The sequence below is a fragment of the Fusarium subglutinans genome, assembly GCF_013396075.1.
Source record: "Fusarium subglutinans strain NRRL 66333 chromosome Unknown NRRL66333_c0000033, whole genome shotgun sequence".
Taxonomy (NCBI): domain Eukaryota; kingdom Fungi; phylum Ascomycota; class Sordariomycetes; order Hypocreales; family Nectriaceae; genus Fusarium; species Fusarium subglutinans.
This window is the reverse complement of record NW_023502096.1, coordinates 139,175-160,066: the sequence shown is the minus strand read 5'-3', so window position 1 is coordinate 160,066 and position 20,892 is coordinate 139,175. Positions and strand designations below refer to the sequence as shown.

The following is a 20,892-nucleotide window of genomic DNA, read 5'->3' as shown; positions in this document are numbered from 1 at the left end:
TCCATACCTCGAACAGCATTCCCGGCTTACAAGCGGGACGGCCCATATCTGATACAACCCGCTCCACAGTTTCTTGGGTTGCATCTGTCTTATGTGCATACACGACTGTGCATTTCTAGGTTTCCGGCAAGACGGCATTCAGGGGGGGCTTGGAAGGTTTGGATTAACGCAAGCATGATCTGATGCTCGCTTAGCTTTATCCACACATATGATCTGATGTTGTCAACGTGCGCTTATAATCTTGCATGACGGCACATTGCCTGCTGCAGATTCCTACATGCGAGATTACGGCGTAAAGAACTAGGATTTGTTCCTGCGTTAAGAGGGCCAATCGCCATTCGTCTTGAGCGAGGCAGTAGGATTACTGTATGATAGAGTTGGAAGGATTGTGATGGGATTCAGAGGATACTCGGCTAGCGTAAAGATGGTATGATCACGGCTGATGGACGCGGGAAGAGGTGAGATGCCTAGACATGAAGTGGGCGGGCGTCAGCGCTTCCCTGGCAGCTGCGTGCATCAGAACATGATAGTCGTGCAGGAGACTTGGGACAGGTACTTTCACTGTGTGTACCTTTCCCCGTCAGCCTTCTTTCTGAGAATCAGGCGATGTCAACGACCAGTGGTGAGTAAGGCATTACATATGTGCAGCTTTACCAGAGCACAATGACTTTCACAAAACTGCGCTTCCAAGTCTGGGACTAGAAGCAACACAAGACAATATGTCAAACTCTACAGGCTTTATTGCCGATTTACCTGGCATTTTCACAGACATACCAGGCTTTGTTGCTGACATCCCTTCCCGGGTTGACTTTACATCTATACCCGTTATCTTATCTTCCACTGTTGCTGTCCTTGCCTTCACATCCTTCATCAAATATGTCGCTGAGAGACAGCAAGAAAAGGCAATGGGCTTCGGTCATGTCCCAACTCTCTGGCAATGGGATCCGTTCTATGGCGTTGACGCCTTCATTGCTATGCTACTAGCTCTGAAGAACAACCGCTACGTCCCATGGCTGGACAGCTTACACGCCAAGATGCCCAAGACATTTGCCCTCACCTTCCTCGGTGGACGTCAGATTTGGACTATTGAGCCTGAGAACCTCAAGACTGTGGCCAACAATCTTGCAGATTTTCAAGTCGGTCCAATTCGCTACAACAGCAAAGCAGGACAGCCCTTCGCTGAGAAGGGTATTGTTGGCGCTGATGGCAAGGACTGGGAGTTTGCCCGGGCTCTTGTCAAGCCATTCTTCATGCGAGAGTGGTATGCCAATACTGAGCGTATGGAACCTTTTGCTGAGCGATTCTTTGCGGGTATTCCTGCTGACGGCGAGACTTTTGATATGTTTCCCCATCTACGAACCTGGTCGTTGAATCTCAATCTTCAGTTCCTCTTTGGCGATTACTCTGATATTGTCACTGAAGAGGAGACAAATAAGACTACTGATGCGTTCATCACTGGTTTGGCATATGCAAGAATTCGCCTTCTCTTACACCGTGTTCTCTGGCTCTTCCCTTGGAAGACATGGTACAAGGTTGTTGGCACAATTCACAGTTATGTCAACAAGCATATTGCCAAGGCCCGTGCTGAACTCAAAGAGCGTGAGGAGCGCATCAGCAAGGGTCTTCCTGTTGGGCCGGAGAGACGGGATGTCTGCTGGCACATGGTTCGGGAGTTGCCGAATGACGATGAAGTCAGATCTCACCTCTGTTTGCTCTTTGTTCCCAACAACGAGACTACCCTGATTTTTCTGTCCAATGTGATGTGGAATCTGGCTAGACAGCCTGAGATCTGGGAGCGACTCCGTCAAGAGGTCAAGGGCAAGGAGTTGAACTTTAACAGCCTTCGCAGCATGAAGCTTCTACAGAACGTTCTCACAGAAGCTCATCGCATCACTCCGGTCGGTCTCTTCATCGCCCGCGCTGCAGTCCGCGACACGACCCTCCCGCGAGGAGGTGGTCCAAAAGGCGACCAGCCCTTGCGCGTGCGCAAGGGTAACATTGTGCAGATCAACAAGGCAGTCATGTACAAAGACCCAGACTACTGGGGCGATGACGCCTTGGAGTTCAACCCGGACCGCTTTGATAAGATGCGTCCGGGGCTGAGTCTTACACCGTACAACACTGGGCCAAGACGATGTCCTGGTGAAATGATGACTATGAATGAGTGTGGGTATATGGTTGCTCGTATGGCGCAGACTTACAAGAGGTTGGAGTGCAGAGACCCCACGCCGTTTGTGGGTGTTTTCCGTATTGGGCAGTTGAATAAGAATGGATGTCAGGTAGCTGTATACAGAGAGTAGTTGCTACAAAGAGGGGAGGATAAAGTAGGTTTCTAAGAAATAAAGTTCGATAATCCGGGGACTTTCCTATCAAGGCACTGTGCTGAGATTGCTTCCATTTCTGGCTAATACTACGTTCCTTGGCTCATCACATCTTGGTTGAGGTGCGTATGAAAGCTAGTACCTCATTGGAGGGGAGGGAAAAAAGGATTAGGACGGCTTCCCTGAATGACGAAAGAATTGACCAATGCTAGTACAACTTGAGAGAAATTTATCAAAGCTTAGAGTCGGTATTTTTGGCTTCTTGGTTTCACGTCAGCGGCTTCCATGCATCGTATGGCTTATCAGGCAAGAACTTGGCCTTCTGACGTGCATACCGACATCAAAGAATATTGGCATGCCATACTGTAATCTGTGAATCTTTATGTCTCCTCTTCCGAAAGTTGTCGGACAGCAAAACGTAAGATCCAAGCGATTACACCTTGGCAATACATCACCGACGTTGCAATGGCCAAGCAGCCCAAGACCTTGTGCTTACCGGCGTCTTACAAAACAGCATGGAATTCACAAAATACCATACGAAGTACGCCATGTGGATCCTTCCACGTCAAACGGCAAGGCAGGCACACTAGACACGGCAGATACTGTGTAGGGTAACGGTGGAAGGATACAGCCGACATTTCGATTTCGTAATTTGCAGGGATACAACGGGGAGTCGGAAGAACTTGGCGTGTGGGCACTATTCGGGAGCGCTACGAGTAGCCATTTTCAAGTCATGCCGCTTATATCCGTATATAGGGCGGATTTAGTGTGAACTCTACACGAGAAGTCTCCGAACAGAAAAGCACTCAATACAAGGTAAACAGTGTAGGAGGGGGGTCAAGTTTTATTCTATAGTTGGAAACCAGAGTTCCTTTCTAATGCACCTTTTGGTATCGCTATCCCTTATCTGATCTTATGCTCTATCGTTCCCATTCGTGTTCGCATTTTCGGCAATTGGACCCCCTGTTGTCTCCTTGGTCTCTGTACTCTCAGTTCCCGCTGCCTCCTCTTTTGGCTTGTTTTGCTTGATGCTCCTCCACTCCATACAAACAGCCCCTAGATAGCCTATGCAGGAGAGAATGAGTCCACAAAGGAAAGCTTGCCGTAGAGAAGCATTATACGCTACAAGAACAAGCCGTTTTGTTGTTTCGCTCAGGCCATCTAGAATTCTTGTAGCACCTTCTTGTTGAAGATTGAACACGTCAACGCCAGGAATAACACTGATCCTTTTCACCAGTTCATTTGTGAACAGGTTCTGTCCAACACTGACAAAGATGGCACCTCCTAGTAGCTGACAGAAGATCAGAACTGAAGTACCTGTTGGTACGTCTTCTAAGGGCAGCACAGTCTGCGATGCAATAAGAGGAATTTGTAGAGTAATACCTAAGCCGAAGCCGTATGGTATCTGGTAACCGATCCACTCTCCACTGCTGGTATGCACTTTGAGTAAAGTGAGAAGCCCTGTGCCGACACACATAATGGCATTACCAACAAGCATGAAGGGCATGTACTGTCCAATAGTTTGTACACCGCCAGCGCTGACGAATGACGCAATGACTTGAGCGATGACCGTCGGCAGAAGGCGAATGCCTGATTGAACAGCACTGACTCCTTTGATAGCTTGGAACCAGATAGGGAGGTAGTATAGTGTTGTCATCATGGTAGCTCCAGTACAGAACATGGAGAAAGACGAGGCTGCGATACTGCGTTGGGTAAAGATATGTGGCGGTACAGTTGCGTGGTTCGGAAACAGGATCTGAATCACGACAAAGGCGATAAGGCAGACGCCAGTAACAACAAATAGTGCGATAATACGACCGTTGGACCAGGGGTACTTTGTACCGCCCCATCGAAGAGCAGTGAGAAGGCTAATGATACCGCCGAGAAGCATAACACATCCTGGGCCATCGAGACGAAGGAGCTTTTCTTTGAGTGGAAGACGGGCAGTTGCGCGATCGGGGACTTGTAGTAGAAACGCGAGAAGAGCTGCAGCAACGGCTCCGATGGGTAAGTTGATGTAAACTGATCATTCTGTTAGCGCAGTCATTTCTTCAAGGTAGTCGAACTTACAACACCATCTCCATGTCGCGCTGGAGTCAGTAAAGGCACCTCCAAGCAGAGGACCTAAAACACTGGTAACACCAAAGATCGCAGCGACAACAGCCTGGTAGGGTGTTCTCTTCTCCAGTGGGATGCAGTACACCGTGACGATGACAGCGCCAGCATAAATCCCAGCACTTCCAACGCCAGCGATTGCGCGACCGACGATAAGCGCAGTAGAAGATGGCGCCGCGCCACAGACAGCTGAGCCAACTTCAAAGATCAAGATGCTGATGAGAAAGATGATCTTTACACTGAAGAATGTGTATAGTCGGCCGAACATGAGCTGAAATGCGCATGTTGTCATAAAGTATGCGGACGCATACCAGCCGACATCGGCGACGGCGCGGAACTCGTCTGTGATTTTTGGGATGGCGGTCGAGACGATTAATCTGTCCTGTAGGCAATTGATCTATTAGCCCTTTTCATTGGAAGTGCTGTAATTGTTTTCGGGCAATTGGGAAAATTTGGGGGAGGGCATCGCGTACCAGAGCAACCAAAAACATGCTCAGATAAGCAGAGGTCATGATAAGGGCAAGCTTCATGCCGTGAGGGTAGTCAATGGCAGCCTCTTCCTCTGCAGTAGCTCTCGCATCATGAACAACATGATGTCCATCCTCGTTTGGAGGCTTGTTTCGTTGCAGGAACTTCATTGTCAAGGGCTGTATGTGATGCAGTCGAACTGACCACGGTGGCTGCGCGACGACAAAAGATCAATGGTCGATCTGTAAAGCCGCGGGGCTAAGAAACATGGAGATTGTTTCCGAAAGGGAAAAGAACTCAAAACGCGAAATCTGACACGGAACAAAGAAAGACACCGATTGTCCTGACGTAAATTGGGTATCGACCAACCAACATCTGTGGAGCAGGGATTCACGAAAGTGGTCTGATCGGTTGCAGGGTAGAGCATTCCTTCAAGAAGTAGAAAGCAACATGAGATGTGACGTTGTGTTATGATATGATGTGGTGTAATCAATGGCAGAATCACGAAATAACTAGGTAGGTAATGTTCAATAATAATACTTTCACTATCTACCTGTCTTCCATGTCCAGTTGCCTTGATAATCGCTGACTAGAGCAAGTAAACCAACTTATGGCCCCTAACAGTCCCCGCCTTGATCTCCTCTAAGCCCTGTAGGGCGCCCTCCAATCCACCCTCCCTCACCTGGACAGGATGCGGAACGATCTTACCATCGCGGAGCAATCCCTCCAGCATCCGCGCAAGATCAACACCAAACTTTCTCAGCTCGGGATTGCCAGGCCGTCCATGAGGCGGCGGCATGTCAATGTCCAACCCCGCCATCTCAAGCCCATACGTAAATCCCGACTTAACCGTCTTCCTCGTTCGCGTGATGGCTTCGTGGGGGACATGCACCGTCTCGTAGTGCCCACCCATTCGGCCGATTGCCCGGAAGCAGAAGCGCGCAGAGTCAACCGAGCCAATGCAGTCGAACGCGTACTTGAGCCCGTTCTTGGTGAGCTTCTTGATCGCGTCCACGGCAGCGTCGGGATCGCGATAGTCAAAGCACTCAACGGCTTGGGACTTCTTGGCTAGCTCGTTGCTGTTGGGGGAGCATACAGCAATTGGCAGGAGACCCGCCAGTCGCGTCAGCTGGCAGAAGATGGTGCCTGTTGCTGTCCCACCCCCGTAGACGAGCACGTAGTGGGGTGTTGGCGAGGGCTGCAGGGGTGTCCCGGGGAGCTCGAGCCGCCTCATGGCTAGGCCTGCTGCCATGAAGACAGTGCCGAGAGACGCCATGTCAGCAAGGGAGTACCCGGGTGGCTTGCGAAGGATGAAATCCTCCTGAGCCAGAGTGTACTGGGAATACGCTCCCACGTCCGGCATCGACCGGTTCATGCCAAGCACCATGATTCCAACCTCATCGCCTATTTTGAGAGGACTGTCTGCGGCATCGGGACCGAGGGCGATGACTTTACCAGAGCAGTCGAATCCACCAATTGCTCCGTGGACCGTATATCCGCTTGTAAGCTTAGTGTCAATGGGGTTGAGGCCCACCGCCACGTTCTTGACCAGTACCCATCCCTTGCCAGGGGTAGGAACGGGTGCGGCGTCTGTCAGTTCGAGAGTATCACGCTCGGTGCCGATAAGAGCACGCTGCGTCTTGGGGATGGTGATTGGCTCCATAATTTTTGTCGTTGCCTACTTGGGCCCTGTCATCGAAGAGTCGAAATAGACGCTCTATTTAACTTGATTTGATGTCAACATCCTGGTAACTCGTATGCAGACTGGTGTTTATGTCACACCACTTGATGAAGAAGCCAGGTTTGACTGAAGAAGGAATCTAGATTGATAGCTTGGCTGTGCTTGGCAGATGACGGTTACATCTGAAGGAGCTGAATGCTGGAGTTGAGATGGAGAACATGTGCGTGAATGGCGAGTGGGCGAGTGGTATGATGCATGGCGGTTAGATATGGATAAGCCTTGTTATCATATGTGGGACATTTCTCTGGGTGTGAGATTAAATACTATGATTAAGGGCTTATAAGGGGGGTGTAATAAAAAAATCTTAGATACTAACTATAATATTAATAATTCATTTTTATTAAAATATCCTTATAGCTAGAGTTACTTGGGAGTACTTAAGATACCTTTTAAGGATCCTAGACTCTTTATCTATATATAGCTGTTACTTGAAATATCTATATATAATTATAATATCTTCTTATTAGGGTTATTTTCCTTTCTTATAATAGGCACTTTTTATAAGATGTATATACTACTACCTAATTAGTTATAACTTATCATAATCCTGTAGGTAATAAACCCTGCTCACTACGCTTACGATATCCAAGTCAGCAACCTCATCATATTACATCTTGGCTTTTCAGATGTCAGGCCATTATCTCTCTTAACTAGTCTCTACCAGATTCACTCACGCAATCCATTGATATGACAAACACCTGCATGAACCGTCCATCCTTCGGATCACATAAGCACTCCGTTGATCCTATTCCACCAATAATCGTATCATCCTCCCGAAACATCTCTATACTTCACTCTCAAGTATCTCCCGAAGACACCAGTCTTGAAACTTCACCACAATCCTTCTGCAACATTTATCACCAATAATCGACAGGTCAATCCGAGTGACCAAATCTTCTCCGCTTTCTTTGATAAGCTTACCGCCGCAGAGTCGCAATGGACCTTGATATCCTATACACTGGGGGCTGAATCCCAAGGGTTTTGAGCCGGTACCCGAGCGTGGCAAGAGGATTATCGGGACCGGGAGAGGAACTGTTCATCCGGTAAGTGAGAGCGGCTGTGAAGGCGGGGTGGAGAGGCTGTTTAGAATCCTTGATGCTCAAGCCCCTGGAATCCCATACCCGTCTGGGACGTAGTCGTGATAGAGCATCGAGTAGATTTCCCATGTGTTTAGCAAAGAAGTCAAGTCCTGAGGTTCTGTCTTCCCGCCCACTATCTTATAAAGTCAACGCCACTGTTAGCTGTACCAAGCTGAACTTAGTGAACCCCCTTACTTTTTGCCTTTGAGAATTATCTCTTGAAACACTACTACTATCTTTTACAATGACAAAATTCTCAAAGACTAATGAACCCATTGCCGTGGTCGGCACTGCGTGTCGTTTCCCCGGCGGTTGTAACACACCCTCCAAGCTTTGGGATCTGGTGTGCTCATCCCGAGATGTCCTGCAGAAGGTGCCGCCAGCTCGGTTTAATGTGGACTCATTCTACCACTCTGACCCGACGCATCATGGTACTACCAATGTCACGCAGAGTTACTTCCTAGATGAGGATGTTACAAAGTTCGATAATGGCTTCTTTGGCATTCAGTCTATGGAGGCGGAGGCTATGGATCCGCAGCAGAGGTTGTTGCTGGAGACTGTCTATGACTCTGTTGTTGATGCAGGCTTGTGAGTTGTACCGGGTGTTTGCGACGAGATGGCCACTGACATTATGTAGGGCGATGGAGGACTTGAAGGGCTCTGATGTGAGTTTTGACAGCAACGCTACACATCATTTGTCTTGTTGCAGAACTGACCGATCTTGACATGCAGACATCAGTATTTGTGGGACAGATGTGTGACGACTGGTACGTGCTCAGATCATGTCTCTACATATTCATGTTACTAACAATGCATGATGCAGGGCCCAAATGCTTGCGAAAGATTGGGACGACATTCCCACCTACATGGGCACCGGTGTTTCTCGCGCTGTCATGTCCAATCGTATATCATACTTTGGTAGGTGGCTCATTGATGTACTTTGAGATCTCAATTGCTAACGTCGCAACAGTAAGCGGAACGCTGCGAGTCACTTGTACATAACTAATATGAATGACCCAGTTTGACTGGCACGGCCCCTCCATGAGCATCGACACAGGTAAATATTCCCCATCTCCGATCTACAAACCCCACAAGCTAAAGAGAAATGATCTACAGCATGCAGCTCAAGTTTGGTTGCAGTGCACGAAGCAGTCAGGACTCTGCGTAGCGGCGAGTCCAACGTTGCAGTCGCTGCAGGTGCAAATCTCATCTTGCTTCCTGGCATGTACATCTGCGAGAGCAAGCTGCGCATGATTTCGCCTACAGGTCGGAGTCGTATGTGGGATGCTAATGCTGATGGGTATGCGAGAGGTGAGGGATTTGCCTCGGTTATCTTGAAGACGTTGAGTCAGGCTCTTGCGGATGGAGATCCGATTGAGTGCATTATTCGTGAGACTGGTGTGAATCAGGTAAGTGGCCAACACTATGCGTAGGAGAGGGAAACTGACCATACTAGGATGGCAAAACTCCAGGCTTGACTGTACCCAGCAACATCGCTCAAACAGCTCTCATTCGTGATGTCTACCAGCGTGCCCGTCTAGACATCACCAAGCCCTCAGATCGTCCCCAGCTCTTCCACGCCCATGGAACAGGCACCAAAGCTGGAGACCCCAAAGAAGCTGAGGCCATCTCCAAAGCATTCTTTGGCGACGATCAACCTCGCGATGAGAAGCTCAACGTCATTTCCATCAAGACACAAATTGGCCACACAGAGGGTACAGCTGGCCTTGCAAGTCTCCTTGGGACCATGATGGCGATGAAGAATGCCACTGTGCCGCCCAACATGCACTTTGAGACACTTAATCCTGATATTGAGCCATTCTACAACAATCTCGAAGTTCCGACTTCTGCAAAGGCCTGGCCTGATGTACACGGAAGTGTCAAGCGTGCTAGTATCAACAGTTTCGGTACGGACTCAGCGCAGTCATCCGTTTTAGACACATTCTAATCATTTCTATAGGTTTCGGTGGTACCAATGCTCATGCAATTCTAGAGAGCTACGAGCCTGCTCTTCATAATCAGGCTGTAGCTTCCACTGAAGGAGAGTCTCCTCGTCTATACACGCCACTCTTATTCTCCGCCAACAGCGAGAAGGCTCTCAAAGAAGTTCTCTCATCTTATCTGAGCTTCTTTGAAGAGCGATATGAGACAAACATGTCTGACCTGGCTTGGACATTGCACAACCGACGCTCAACACTACCTTACAGGAGCAGCGTGGTTGTCCCTGCTGGTTCTGGAAATCCTCACGAGGCCGCCAGAAGTGCTATTCTTGCTGAGATTGAGCGTCTGACTGACTCGTCACACAAGCTTCACCGATCCTCGAGTGTCGCTACACCTAAGATTCTCGGTGTCTTCAGTGGTCAGGGTGCTCAATGGCCTCGCATGGGTGCCGTACTTCTTGAGTCATCTGCTTGGGCCCACGGCAAGATTGCTGAGCTCGATGGCTATCTGGCTGCCCTTCCCGCCTCAGACGCACCTGATTTCACACTCGAGGCTGAGCTGCTTGCCTTCAAGGAGACCAGTCGCGTCGCCGAGGCCGCTATCTCTCAGCCTCTCTGCACTGCTGTCCAAGTGCTTCTCGTTGACCTCATCCGAGAATTGGCAGGCATTCAGCTCAGCGCTGTAGTGGGCCACTCGTCTGGTGAGATCGCAGCAGCATACGCCGCTGGCTTCATGGATCGTCGCGCCGCCATCGTGACAGCTTACTATCGCGGTCGCTACGCCAAACTCGCTGCGTCGACGTACTCCAGCGATATCAAGGGCGCTATGGCAGCAGTCGGAACAGATGAGGCCGACGCACTTGAGTTCTGCGCCCTTGAGGATAACGCCGGTCGTATCACCGTTGCAGCTGTCAATGCTCGCTCGAGCGTCACTCTTTCTGGTGATGAGGATGCTATTGAAGAGGCCATAGCTGTCTTCCAAGACGAAGGTAAGTTTGCGAGACGACTCAAGGTCGATACAGCGTATCACTCCAGTCACATGCAGGCTGCGGCCGGGCCGTATCTTGAGGCTCTGGAAAGAAGCGGTGTTCGCTTTGACGAAGAAGTCGCTTCAGAGCAGCTCCCTCTCTGGTTCTCGAGTACCAAGGTTGAAGCTACACCCATGAAACGGGAGAACTTGAGTCCTCAGTACTGGATTGACAATATGGTCAAGCCGGTCATGTTCGCGCCAGCCCTCGATTGCGCGCTGGCGCATTCTGGACCCTTTGACATGGCACTGGAACTGGGACCTCATCCTGCGCTCAAGGGCCCTGCTCTCGAGAGCCTTGGAAGTGGTACACCATACCAAGGCGTGCTTACTCGTGGCAAAGACGACGTTGAGAGTGTTGCCGATTGCTTCGGCGCTGTCTGGCGCAATCTCGGTCGCGGCCATGTCAACTTTGCTTCAATTGACACTACCCTCTCCGGTCGATCGTCAACACCAACAGTGTTCAGAGACCTTCCACCATACCCATTCTCAGCAGATTCTCAAGTCTTCTGGTCAGAGTCTCGTTTCTGCGCCGCCCTTCGCCAAATGGATGAGCCCGTCCACCCCATCCTCGGCCGTCGTATGGTCGAGAATAGCGTTCCAGGCATGACCCAATGGCGTAACATTCTTCGCGCGCGTGAGATTCCCTGGCTTCGAGGCCATCGCCTTCAAGGACAAGTCATCTTCCCTGGTTGTGGTTACGCAGCTATGGCCCTTGAGGCGGCGATGATACTGGTGCGAAATCTTAAGGATTCTCCGACCGTGAGGTTGTTGAGTCTTTATGATCTTACCATGGATCAGGCGATTGTCTTCAATGATGATAGTTCAAGCGTTGAGACGCTGATTACTATGAAGACTGTTGAGAGTAGCCATGATGAGCTTGTTGTGGATTTCGTTTGCTGCTCTTATCATACTCATGGACTGGCACCGGCCGTTACATCCACTCACGCTCACGGTCGTGTCGTCGTTCGTCTCGGGGCGCCCTCAGCAGACGCCATTCCTGGTCAGACAGCCCGAGACCCAGCTCTTCAATTCAATCTCGCGCCAATTGAGATTGACCGCTTCTACACTGAGCTAGCCAAGCACGGTTACCAGTACTCCCCTCCCTTCAAGGGCATTGTCGAGATTGAGCGCAAGTCCGACTTTGCAATCGGAAAAATCGTTGATCAATCTGGTCCTGAGTGGCAAGACCAGGTCGCTCTCGCTCATCCTGGCCTCATGGACTCTGGTGTCCAGACTGTCCTCGCTGCCATGGCTGCGCCCGGCGATGGCCGTTTGTGGTGCCTGCAGATGCTGGTTGGCATTGATGCCATTCACGTCAATCCTTACTTCGCGTCAGCTGCTCGAGGCGCGACCATGGCTTGGGAGGCTAGCACTACGCTTGGTGAAGATGCCGATTCGCTAGGTGAGGCTATCGGCGACATGAAGATGCTTTCGCCTGATGGGCAACAAGCCTACATCGCTGTCGAAGGCGCAAGGATGAGACCATTTACTCCTGCTACCGCTGTCAATGACTCACCTCTCTTCTCAACTTGGGTCTATGGACCTTCTGAACCTGATGGCATCCTCGCATCGCGCGTCAATCGCCCTCAGGAGGTCGCTGATGCAGAGATTCGCTCAGCCGACAACCTTGACAGACTGTCCTTGTTCTACGTGCGACGTCTCGCTGAGCTTATTCCCGCTGGCTCAAAGGCTCGCGGCGAAGCCCAGGAGCACTTCAAGCGTCTTCTCACTTGGTGCGACCATGTCATCGGCCTCGTCAGCCGTGGAGAACATCATTTCCTGACTCCGGAGATGATGAACGACACCCAAGCTGAGATTGATCGTCTTCTGGCGGAGTATGCCAACTCGAACGACTTCAGACTCACTCATGCTGCTGCCAAAGCTCTTCTTGAAGTCGTCCCTGCGAACGAAGGCAATGTGCATGAGTATCTTACCAAGGATAACATGCTCAATAGGTACTACGAGGAGACTCTTCGCTATGAGGCGAGTGATCAGAAGATGTACAACATGATGCGCCAACTTGCACACATCTATCCTCAGATGCGCGTCCTTGAGGTCGGTGCCGGAACTGGTGGTGCGACATCTCACGCCTTGCCCGCCATTGACGGTGCCTTCTCGGTCTACACCTTCACAGACATCTCCACTGCCTTCTTCGACAAAGCAGAGGAGAAGTTCAAGGACTACTCCGGTCGCATTAACTTCAAGGCCCTTGACATGAACAACAGCATCGAAGAGCAAGGCTTTACTGAGTCGTCCTACCACGTCGTGATGGCTGGCATGGCCCTGCACGCAACCGGCGATGTTGAGGGAGCTCTCCGCAACATCCGCCGTCTTCTGAAGCCCGGCGGTCGTCTGATCGGCTTCGAGAACATCAACAACGACGCCGTGCGACTGGGTATTGGAATGGGTGGCTTTGCTGCCTGGTGGTCTGGCGCTGAGTATGGTCGGCCTTGGGGCCCCATGCTGACTCTTGAGCAGTGGGACGATGCTCTGAAGAGGACGGGCTTCACTGGTGTTGATACTCATACCGTTGGTCACAATCAGACGCAGCCTATGTGTCTCTGGGTCTCAATGGCGAGAGATGAGAAGGTTGATCTCTTGAGGGAGCCACTCGCCGCTGTGCCTGAGAAGCATCAGAACTTGGTTGTTGTCGGCGGGAAGTCTCTTGGCACGATGGATCTTGTTGAGAGGACCAAGTCTCTCGTCGCGCCATTTTACCAGACCACAAGCCACTTCAGATCAGTTGAAGCCCTCAACGACATCACTGAAGATCAATTCCCTGAGGGCTCTTCTGTTCTGTGCCTGACCGAACTCGATGAACCTGTTCTCCGCACTGTCACCGACCCCAAGCTGGACGGCCTCAAAGCCCTCTGGGCTCGCGGCCGCAATATTCTCTGGGTCACCAAGGGCGCCGCTTCAGAACAGCCCTACAACAACATGGTTATTGGTCTCGCCCGATCAATCCGTCAAGAATACCCTAGCATCACGCTCCAGACAGTCGATCTCGACACTGCGACCGTTGGTGATGGATCTTGGGTGCCGTCTTTCGTCGCCAGTGCTCTGAGGCGCATTGAACTTCTTGACAAGTGGAAGCGCGAAGAGATTGCCAACGGTACTGATCTGAACGACAAACTTCAGTGGACTCAAGAGTCCGAGGTGCGAGTCGTTGAGAAAAAGACTTACATGCCGCGATTGAACGTCAACAAGGAATTGAACCACCGCTTCAACTCAATTCGTCGTATCATCCATGAGGATGTTGATTCCCAATCACCAAAAACTTCATTCAGTCTCAATGCCAGTGCCAATGCAACATTGGCAGCTCCAGTCATCGGACAGATCTCGCCTCTGCGTGTTCAACCTGGCAATGATGCTGCTGTTCCAAGCTACGATGTTCGCATCCAAAAGTCACTTCTCCAGGCTTTGAGGATTGGCACCTTGGGTTACTTCCGTCTTTGCGTCGGCTATGCCGATGGCAAACGGGTTCTTGCTTTGACACCTTCTGCTGAGACACCAGCTACAACACCCCAGGACCTCACGGTCGCTCTCCCAGCTGGTGCTTCAGAAGAGCTATCTTCAATGGCTCTATTGTCTACCGCAGCGCACATCGTCGCTGCTCAGATTGCAGCATTGGTGCCTCAGCAGAAGGGCAGCCATATCGTCATTCACGAGGCTGATTCTCTGGTGCGCACTGCAATCATGAACTTGTTTGAGTCGCACCCCGCTCCATCCTGGCGTGTCAGCTTCACTGGATGTCTGACTGAAGGTCAGCAGCCTCAGGATCTCCCCGGCAAGACCACTTGGCTGGCGCAGGAGATGTCACCTCGTGCTATTCGGAAGGCTCTCCCCGCTTTGACTACCTCGTCGCTCCTGGTCAACTTCTCAGCTCCCAACAGTCCTTCTGCAATTGTCGCGTCTGCCATGGCAGAGTGTCTTCCATGGTATGCTCGCACAGAGAGTTCGCTGATCCGAAACCGCGTCGAGGTTCGCCCAGGCGATCTAGTAGATGCGAAGGCGGCGCTCCAGGCTGCTTGGAGCAAGGCGAGTAGCATGGTTATTGAAGCTGGCGATCGTGAAGTTGTCCCGCTCAACCACATCGAGGGCTTCGCTGCACCAACTGGCCAGTCGCTGCACCTCGTCGACTGGGCCACTCCATCAGTACCAGTGCGCGTTCATCCTCTCGACCATCACACCAACATTTTCCGATCAGACAAGACTTACCTTCTTGTTGGTCTCTCGGGTGAGATGGGTCAATCGTGCTGTGAATGGATGGCCGCTCATGGAGCCCGATATGTCGTTCTGACCAGTCGCTATCCTAAGGTCGATCAACGATTCATTGACAATATGGAACAAGCTGGTGTCACCGTCGTCCCTCGCAAACTTGACATCACTAGCAAAGAATCGCTTCATTTGTGCTACCAGGCCATCACCCGCACGCTGCCGCCGATCGCTGGTGTTGCCAATGGTGCTATGCTTCTGCAGGATGTTCTCTTCAAGGATATGGACGCTGCCAATCTAAACAAGGTCCTTGCGCCCAAGGTCAATGGCAGTATCTACCTCGATGAACTATTTGCCGACACAAAGCTGGACTTTTTCCTCATGTTCAGCTCGGCAGCTAGTATCGTCGGATCTCGAGGTCAAGCCAACTACGCCGCTGCCAACATGTTCATGGCCTCCCTCGTCAACAATCGTCGTAAGCGCGGTCTCGCTGCGTCCATCATCAACATCAGTGCTCTCATTGGTCTCGGATATATCGAGCGACAGAAGATCTACGACGCAAGCTTCTTCAAGGACATCGGTATCGCCAACACCTCGGCTCAAGGTCTTCACCAGCTCATCGCAGAAGCCATTCTCGCTGGGCAGCGCTTCGGTCCTGATGAGGATATCGAGGGCGGTGAGATCTCGCAGGGAATCATGCCTCAATTCTCCGACGATGAACACAAGTCATTCTTCATTCATGACTCCAAGTTCAGCAACATGCTGATTGAGCGAGTCGACGGCGATGCAGATGTCGACGCGTCAGGTAACGCAGCTGCTGTGTCGCTTAGTCGCCAATTGAAGCGTGTCACTAGCAAGGAACAGGCGCTGAGGGTCATCACTGATGCCTTTACTCTGAAGCTGAAGAAGATGCTGCGCATCCCCGCCGAGACTGACGTCCCCGAGTCGCTGGCTTTGGTAGACCAGGGTGTCGACTCGCTTGTTGCTGTGGACGTGCGATCGTGGTTCTTGAAGGAGCTCGACACCGACATGCCTGTTCTCAAGATTCTGGGCGGCAACTCAATTCTTGATCTCGCAAGCGATGCGCTCGAGCGAATCCCCAAGGCTCTTCTTGACCTGGACCGTGATGATGATGAGACAGGCAATGAAGCGCAGCCGGTCGGCGACAAGAAGCTCACTGAGCCTCCAACCTCAAGCTCCAGCTCAGACGTTGTGACTGGCGACTCCGACGCTGTCTCGCAAAGCTCAGCGACAGACGTTTCCACGACCGCAAAGAGCACAGCGGGAGCTGACACGGCAAGCATCCCCCCATCTCTAAGCAACATGAAGAATAACAATGGATTGGACGACAGGCATAAGCGAGAGCTCGAAGACGAGGCAGCTAAGAAGCGCCGTGCAGATGAAGAAGCGGCGGCGGCGAAGAGGCGGGAGGAGATTGTGAAGAGTTCGAGTGAGGTTGTTGATGAGATGTCTCTTGTTCAAAGTCGTTTCTGGTTTCTTACTACGGCGTTGGAGGATAAGACTACGTTCAATGTTACGATTTCGGCGCATTTAAAGGGCATGGTTGATGTTGGGAAGTTGGAGAGGGCGTTGGAGGGTGTTGTGAGGAGGCATGAGATACTACGAACGAGATTCTTTGTAAGTCACTACTCCGATCCTTTCGTCGGAGTAATTGATGCAATCTGTTTTTAGAACAAATCTGACCAGCATCACAGTTCGGAGGCAAGTCCCTGGAGACGCCCATGCAAGGCGTTCTCTCCAAGTCGACAGTTCACCTCACATCGCGGCACGTCAACAGCAAAGCCGATGTCGATCAAGAGATGGAATGGCTTCACTCTCACCCTTGGGACCTCGGCGATTGGGAAACCATCAAACTCTCACTTCTTTCCCAATCCGATACTGAGCACTGGCTCGTCTTAGCTTTCCATCACATCGCCTTTGACGGTTACAGTCTCGAGATCTTCTGGTGCGACCTGGCAAAAGCCTACAACGCCAACGGATCAATTCCGACTTTGCCTGATGCGAAGCAATACCGAGCTTACATTGCCAAGCAACGTCGGCAGAACCTATCGAAGCCATTTGAGTGGAGGAAGGCGATTGAGTATTATCGCAAGCTCATCATGCCTGAGCCCGAGCCACTTCCTCTTCTACCCTTTGCAAAGGTTAGCCACAGGAAGTTACTCGAGAACTACAGCTGTTACAATGCGGAGATCACTCTTGAGCCTTCGGAAGCAGCGCGCATCAGGAAACTTGCCAAGGCCAATCACTCAACCTCGTTCCACGTCTACGTCGCAGCTCTTCAGACTCTACTCTTTGGTCTGATGCCCGACTCTGTTGATCGCTTGTTTATCGCGATGGACGACACCAACAGACTCGACAAAGACTTCATGGATACGATTGGTCTTTTCGTCAACACTCTCTTCCTCCGCTTCGATCGCACCGACTACAACAAATTCTCCTTCTCGGAAGCTGTTAAAGCCGCTCGGACAAAGACCTACAAGGCCCTCGAGCACTCCGTTCTTCCGCTCGATGTCCTACTCAAAGAACTCTGCATCACGCGCCATGGAGATGCAGTACCTGTAGCGCAAGTCCTGATTGACTACCGCGTTTCACACAAGGAGTGGTTCAGACTTGGTGATTGCAGGGCTGAGATGGGCACCGGTCGAGCAGAGCGCCAGGGTAGCGACCTTGCGTTCTATGTTCTTGATGATTCTGACGAACAGAATCGCGGCAGTGTTCGAGTCGGTGTTGAGCTTCAATCGACGTTGTATGATGGGGAGCATGCTGAGATGCTCATCAGGGCGTATACCAATCTTCTGAGAAAGGTTACAGTGGATGAGGCCGGCTCGAAGATGGCCCTTAAGTCGCTTCCACCTTGGAAGGAGGATGACTTGTCTATTTCTCTGGGTCCGACGATTGATGCTTGGCCTAACGCCGACACGCTCTCACATCGCATTGACGCCATGATCCACGATAACCCGTCTGCGCCGGCACTTGACGATGAGACAAGTCAATTGACCTATGAGCAAATGGGCCGTCGCATCGACGAGATCGCCACTTCTTTGACCTCAGCCGGTTTGACCGAGAATGACTTCATCGGTGTCTTCCAGGAAACTGGCGTCGACTGGATCTGCTCAATGCTTGCGATCCTCAAGCTCGGCATGACCTACGTGCCCTTGTATCCTCCCATCGGAATGCCTCGATTGGCAGCCAATGTGCAGGTCGCTCAACCCCAAGCAGTTCTCGTTGACAACTCTACTGCCGACAAGTTTGATCAATTGGGAACGCAATCTGCCCAAATGATCCACGTTCCCGCCACTGGATCTTCGACAGTAGAAGTCCCGATCCGAGCGCAGCCAGGTCAAAAAGCTATGATTTTGTGCACAAGCGGCTCAACCGGCATTCCCAAAGCCGTCGTCCACACAAATCGAAGTCTCAAGGCTCTCGTTGAACCACACGCCATCGTCCAAGAGCAGGACAAGCCTAGCTACGCAGCCCGAGTTCTTCAACAGAGCGCTTTCAGCTTTGATCTCTCAATTGACCAGACGATGCTTGCGCTCTGCAACGGCGGTTGTGTCTTTGTCGTTCCCAACTCGAAGCGTGGCGACCCTCTTGGTACAGTCGACATGATCGCCCGACACAGCATTACGTATACAATGTGCACGCCGTCTGAGTATAGCATCTGGCATCGCTTCGCTCGAGACCGCCTTCTCGATTGCACCGCATGGGAGAATGCTTCCTCGTCGGGTGGGCCTCTGTCAACCGCGCTCGTTCGTGCTTTCGCTGGTCTTCAACTTCCTCATCTCAGAGTCTTCAATCACTGCGGTCCGACCGAGACAACTGTTACCAACAGGATTGAGCTCAACTTCGATGAATACGCTGAGGGTGAGAAGGCGCAGATGCGATACGTCACTGACGTTGGCTTCCCTTGCGCCAATTACTCTACCTACATCGTTGACGAGAACATGAAACTGGTTCCACGTGGTTATCCTGGCGAGATTGTGGTAGGAGGTGCTGGTGTCGCAGATGGCTATCTTGGACGTCCGGATCTTACCAGGGAGAAGTTCATTCCGGATCCATGGACTTGGTCGAAGGAGTGGAAGATCATGTATCGCACCGGCGACCGTGGTAAGCTTCGCGCGAATGGTATGGTCGATATCTTGGGTCGCATTGAGGGCGGTACCCAGGTCAAGCTGCGAGGCTATCGTATTGAGTTGGGCGACGTTGAGAGCGCTATCTTGAGCGCGGCCCAGGGCGTTCTGTCAGATGCTGTTGTGACTCTACGATACCCTGAGGATCGCCATGAGGATCACGATGATGACGGCTTCCTTGTCGCGCATGTCGTTGTCGCTGACAAGAGTCTTCGTCGACCTGAAGTAGAGTCCTTCTTGCGCAAGATTGTCTCGAAGCTCCCTCTTCCTCACTACATGCTTCCCGCTTTGATGCTGCCAATTGATCGCTTCCCATTGACAGCGCACCAGAAGCCTGATCGTAACGCGATCGCAGCGCTTCCTCTCCCCGCCTTCACCCCAGCTACAGCCAATGATGCCACTGCTGAAGAGGGCAGTCTCGAGTCTGAGACACAGAAAAAGATCGCCAAGATGTGGAGGACTTTGGTCCCAGCGAGTGCCTCTGCTACCATCGCAGCAGACACCGACTTCTTCCACGTCGGCGGAAGCTCATTGCTTCTTATCAAGCTTCAGGGCATGATCAGGAAGGAGTTCAACGTGTCGCTAAGACTTTTGAACCTCATGGCTGCTAGTAAGCTTCGGGAGATGGCAGCTCTGGTGAATGATGAGGTCAGTGGTGGTGATATCGATTGGGAGAGGGAGACCAAGATTCCCGATGAATGGTTGAGCTTGCCGCAAGTCGCGTCGCAGAAGATTGATGGTTCTCTACGCGTTCTTTTCACTGGCGCGACTGGGTTCTTGGGGCGAAACTTGATGTCCCATCTTGCCGAGTCTCCTCAAGTGTCCGAGATACACTGTCTTGTCCGCGGCGCGTCAATTATTGAGGCCAGCGACAAAGTAACTCTCTGGCACGGAGATCTCAGCCAACCCAACCTCGGCCTATCCGACACTGAATTCACGCGTCTCAGCAACAGTGTCGACGCGATCATCCACTGCGGTGCCAATCGTTCTTTCTGGGATGATTACCGTTCCCTCCGCGCCGTCAACGTTACCAGCGTCGCGGAACTCATTCGCCTCGCGCTTCCCCGCCGTCTGCCAGTTCACGTGTTATCTAGTGGAGCTGTCAAACGGTATGGAGATGGACATCCACCTGTCGATGGCAGCGATGGATACGTCGCGTCAAAGTGGGCTGCTGAAGGGTTGTTGCGTGACGCTGCGAAGCGAGCTGGAGTGCCTGTGTTTATTCACCGCCCAGCACCGGTCTTCGGGGATACAGAGACTGCTGATGAGGATACCATCACGTCAGATGAGCTTCTTCGTCTCGCAAAAGCCATATCTCTGCGCCCCGATCCGACAGGTCTCAATGGCACGGGTCATTTCGCGCCTATTGATCAAATCTCAGACCGCATCGCCGGCGCGCTTCTACAGTCTTCTGCTCAATCACAAGGCGGAGTCAATGTCATTAAACACGCGGGTACCAAAACATTAAGCATGGGTGAATTTGCGAACCTTTGCGAGCAATTGCCAGAGTTGAAGGAGCTTCCCACTGCAAAAGTTCTCCAATGGTTTGGTCAGGCAAAGAAGCAGGGATTAAAGCAATTTTTAACCGCGCTGGAGGTGGAGTTTAGCGATGTCAAGGGTGATACTGCTGTGATGAGCAGATGAAGGATGTTTTGTCGTTAGGAGCAATATGACCGGAATACAAGGACGGATAGAGGTACCTGGAGTTTGTGGATCTTTTTTGCATGTAATTTTTCTCTCTTTTTTCTTTTACTAAATAAAATACTGATATTTCTCATCATGTGAGCATTTTTGTCTTTCCGCGTATCCCGGTGCAATGTTACAGCCATCAC

General features: G+C 51.4%; 4 protein-coding genes across 4 annotated transcripts; 2 read left to right on the top strand and 2 right to left on the bottom strand.

Moving 5' to 3' along the window:
- Positions 1-719: 719 nt before the first annotated feature.
- On the top strand, positions 720-2,300 carry FSUBG_3856 (cytochrome P450 monooxygenase monooxygenase; the record flags this gene model as incomplete). Its single annotated transcript, XM_036681782.1, has 1 exon — positions 720-2,300. The coding sequence occupies one exon, from the start codon at positions 720-722 to the stop codon at positions 2,298-2,300; it is 1,581 nt and encodes a 526-aa protein (XP_036540634.1).
- Positions 2,301-3,234: 934 nt separating this feature from the next.
- FSUBG_3855 (HC-toxin efflux carrier TOXA) lies at positions 3,235-5,074 on the bottom strand (the record flags this gene model as incomplete). Its single annotated transcript, XM_036681781.1, has 3 exons — positions 3,235-4,343; positions 4,392-4,818; positions 4,910-5,074. 3 exons carry the CDS (start codon positions 5,072-5,074, stop codon positions 3,235-3,237), a joined length of 1,701 nt encoding a protein of 566 aa, XP_036540633.1.
- A 419-nt stretch (positions 5,075-5,493) lies between these two features.
- On the bottom strand, positions 5,494-6,567 carry FSUBG_3854 (ToxD-like protein; the record flags this gene model as incomplete). The annotated part of the gene is made up of 1 exon (XM_036681780.1): positions 5,494-6,567. The coding sequence occupies one exon, from the start codon at positions 6,565-6,567 to the stop codon at positions 5,494-5,496; it is 1,074 nt and encodes a 357-aa protein (XP_036540632.1).
- Positions 6,568-7,968: 1,401 nt separating this feature from the next.
- Positions 7,969-20,704, top strand: FSUBG_3853 (polyketide synthase; the record flags this gene model as incomplete). Its single annotated transcript, XM_036681779.1, has 9 exons — positions 7,969-8,312; positions 8,362-8,389; positions 8,457-8,491; positions 8,548-8,642; positions 8,695-8,718; positions 8,841-9,133; positions 9,181-9,631; positions 9,685-16,547; positions 16,625-20,704. 9 exons carry the CDS (start codon positions 7,969-7,971, stop codon positions 20,702-20,704), a joined length of 12,213 nt encoding a protein of 4,070 aa, XP_036540631.1.
- Positions 20,705-20,892: the final 188 nt, after the last annotated feature.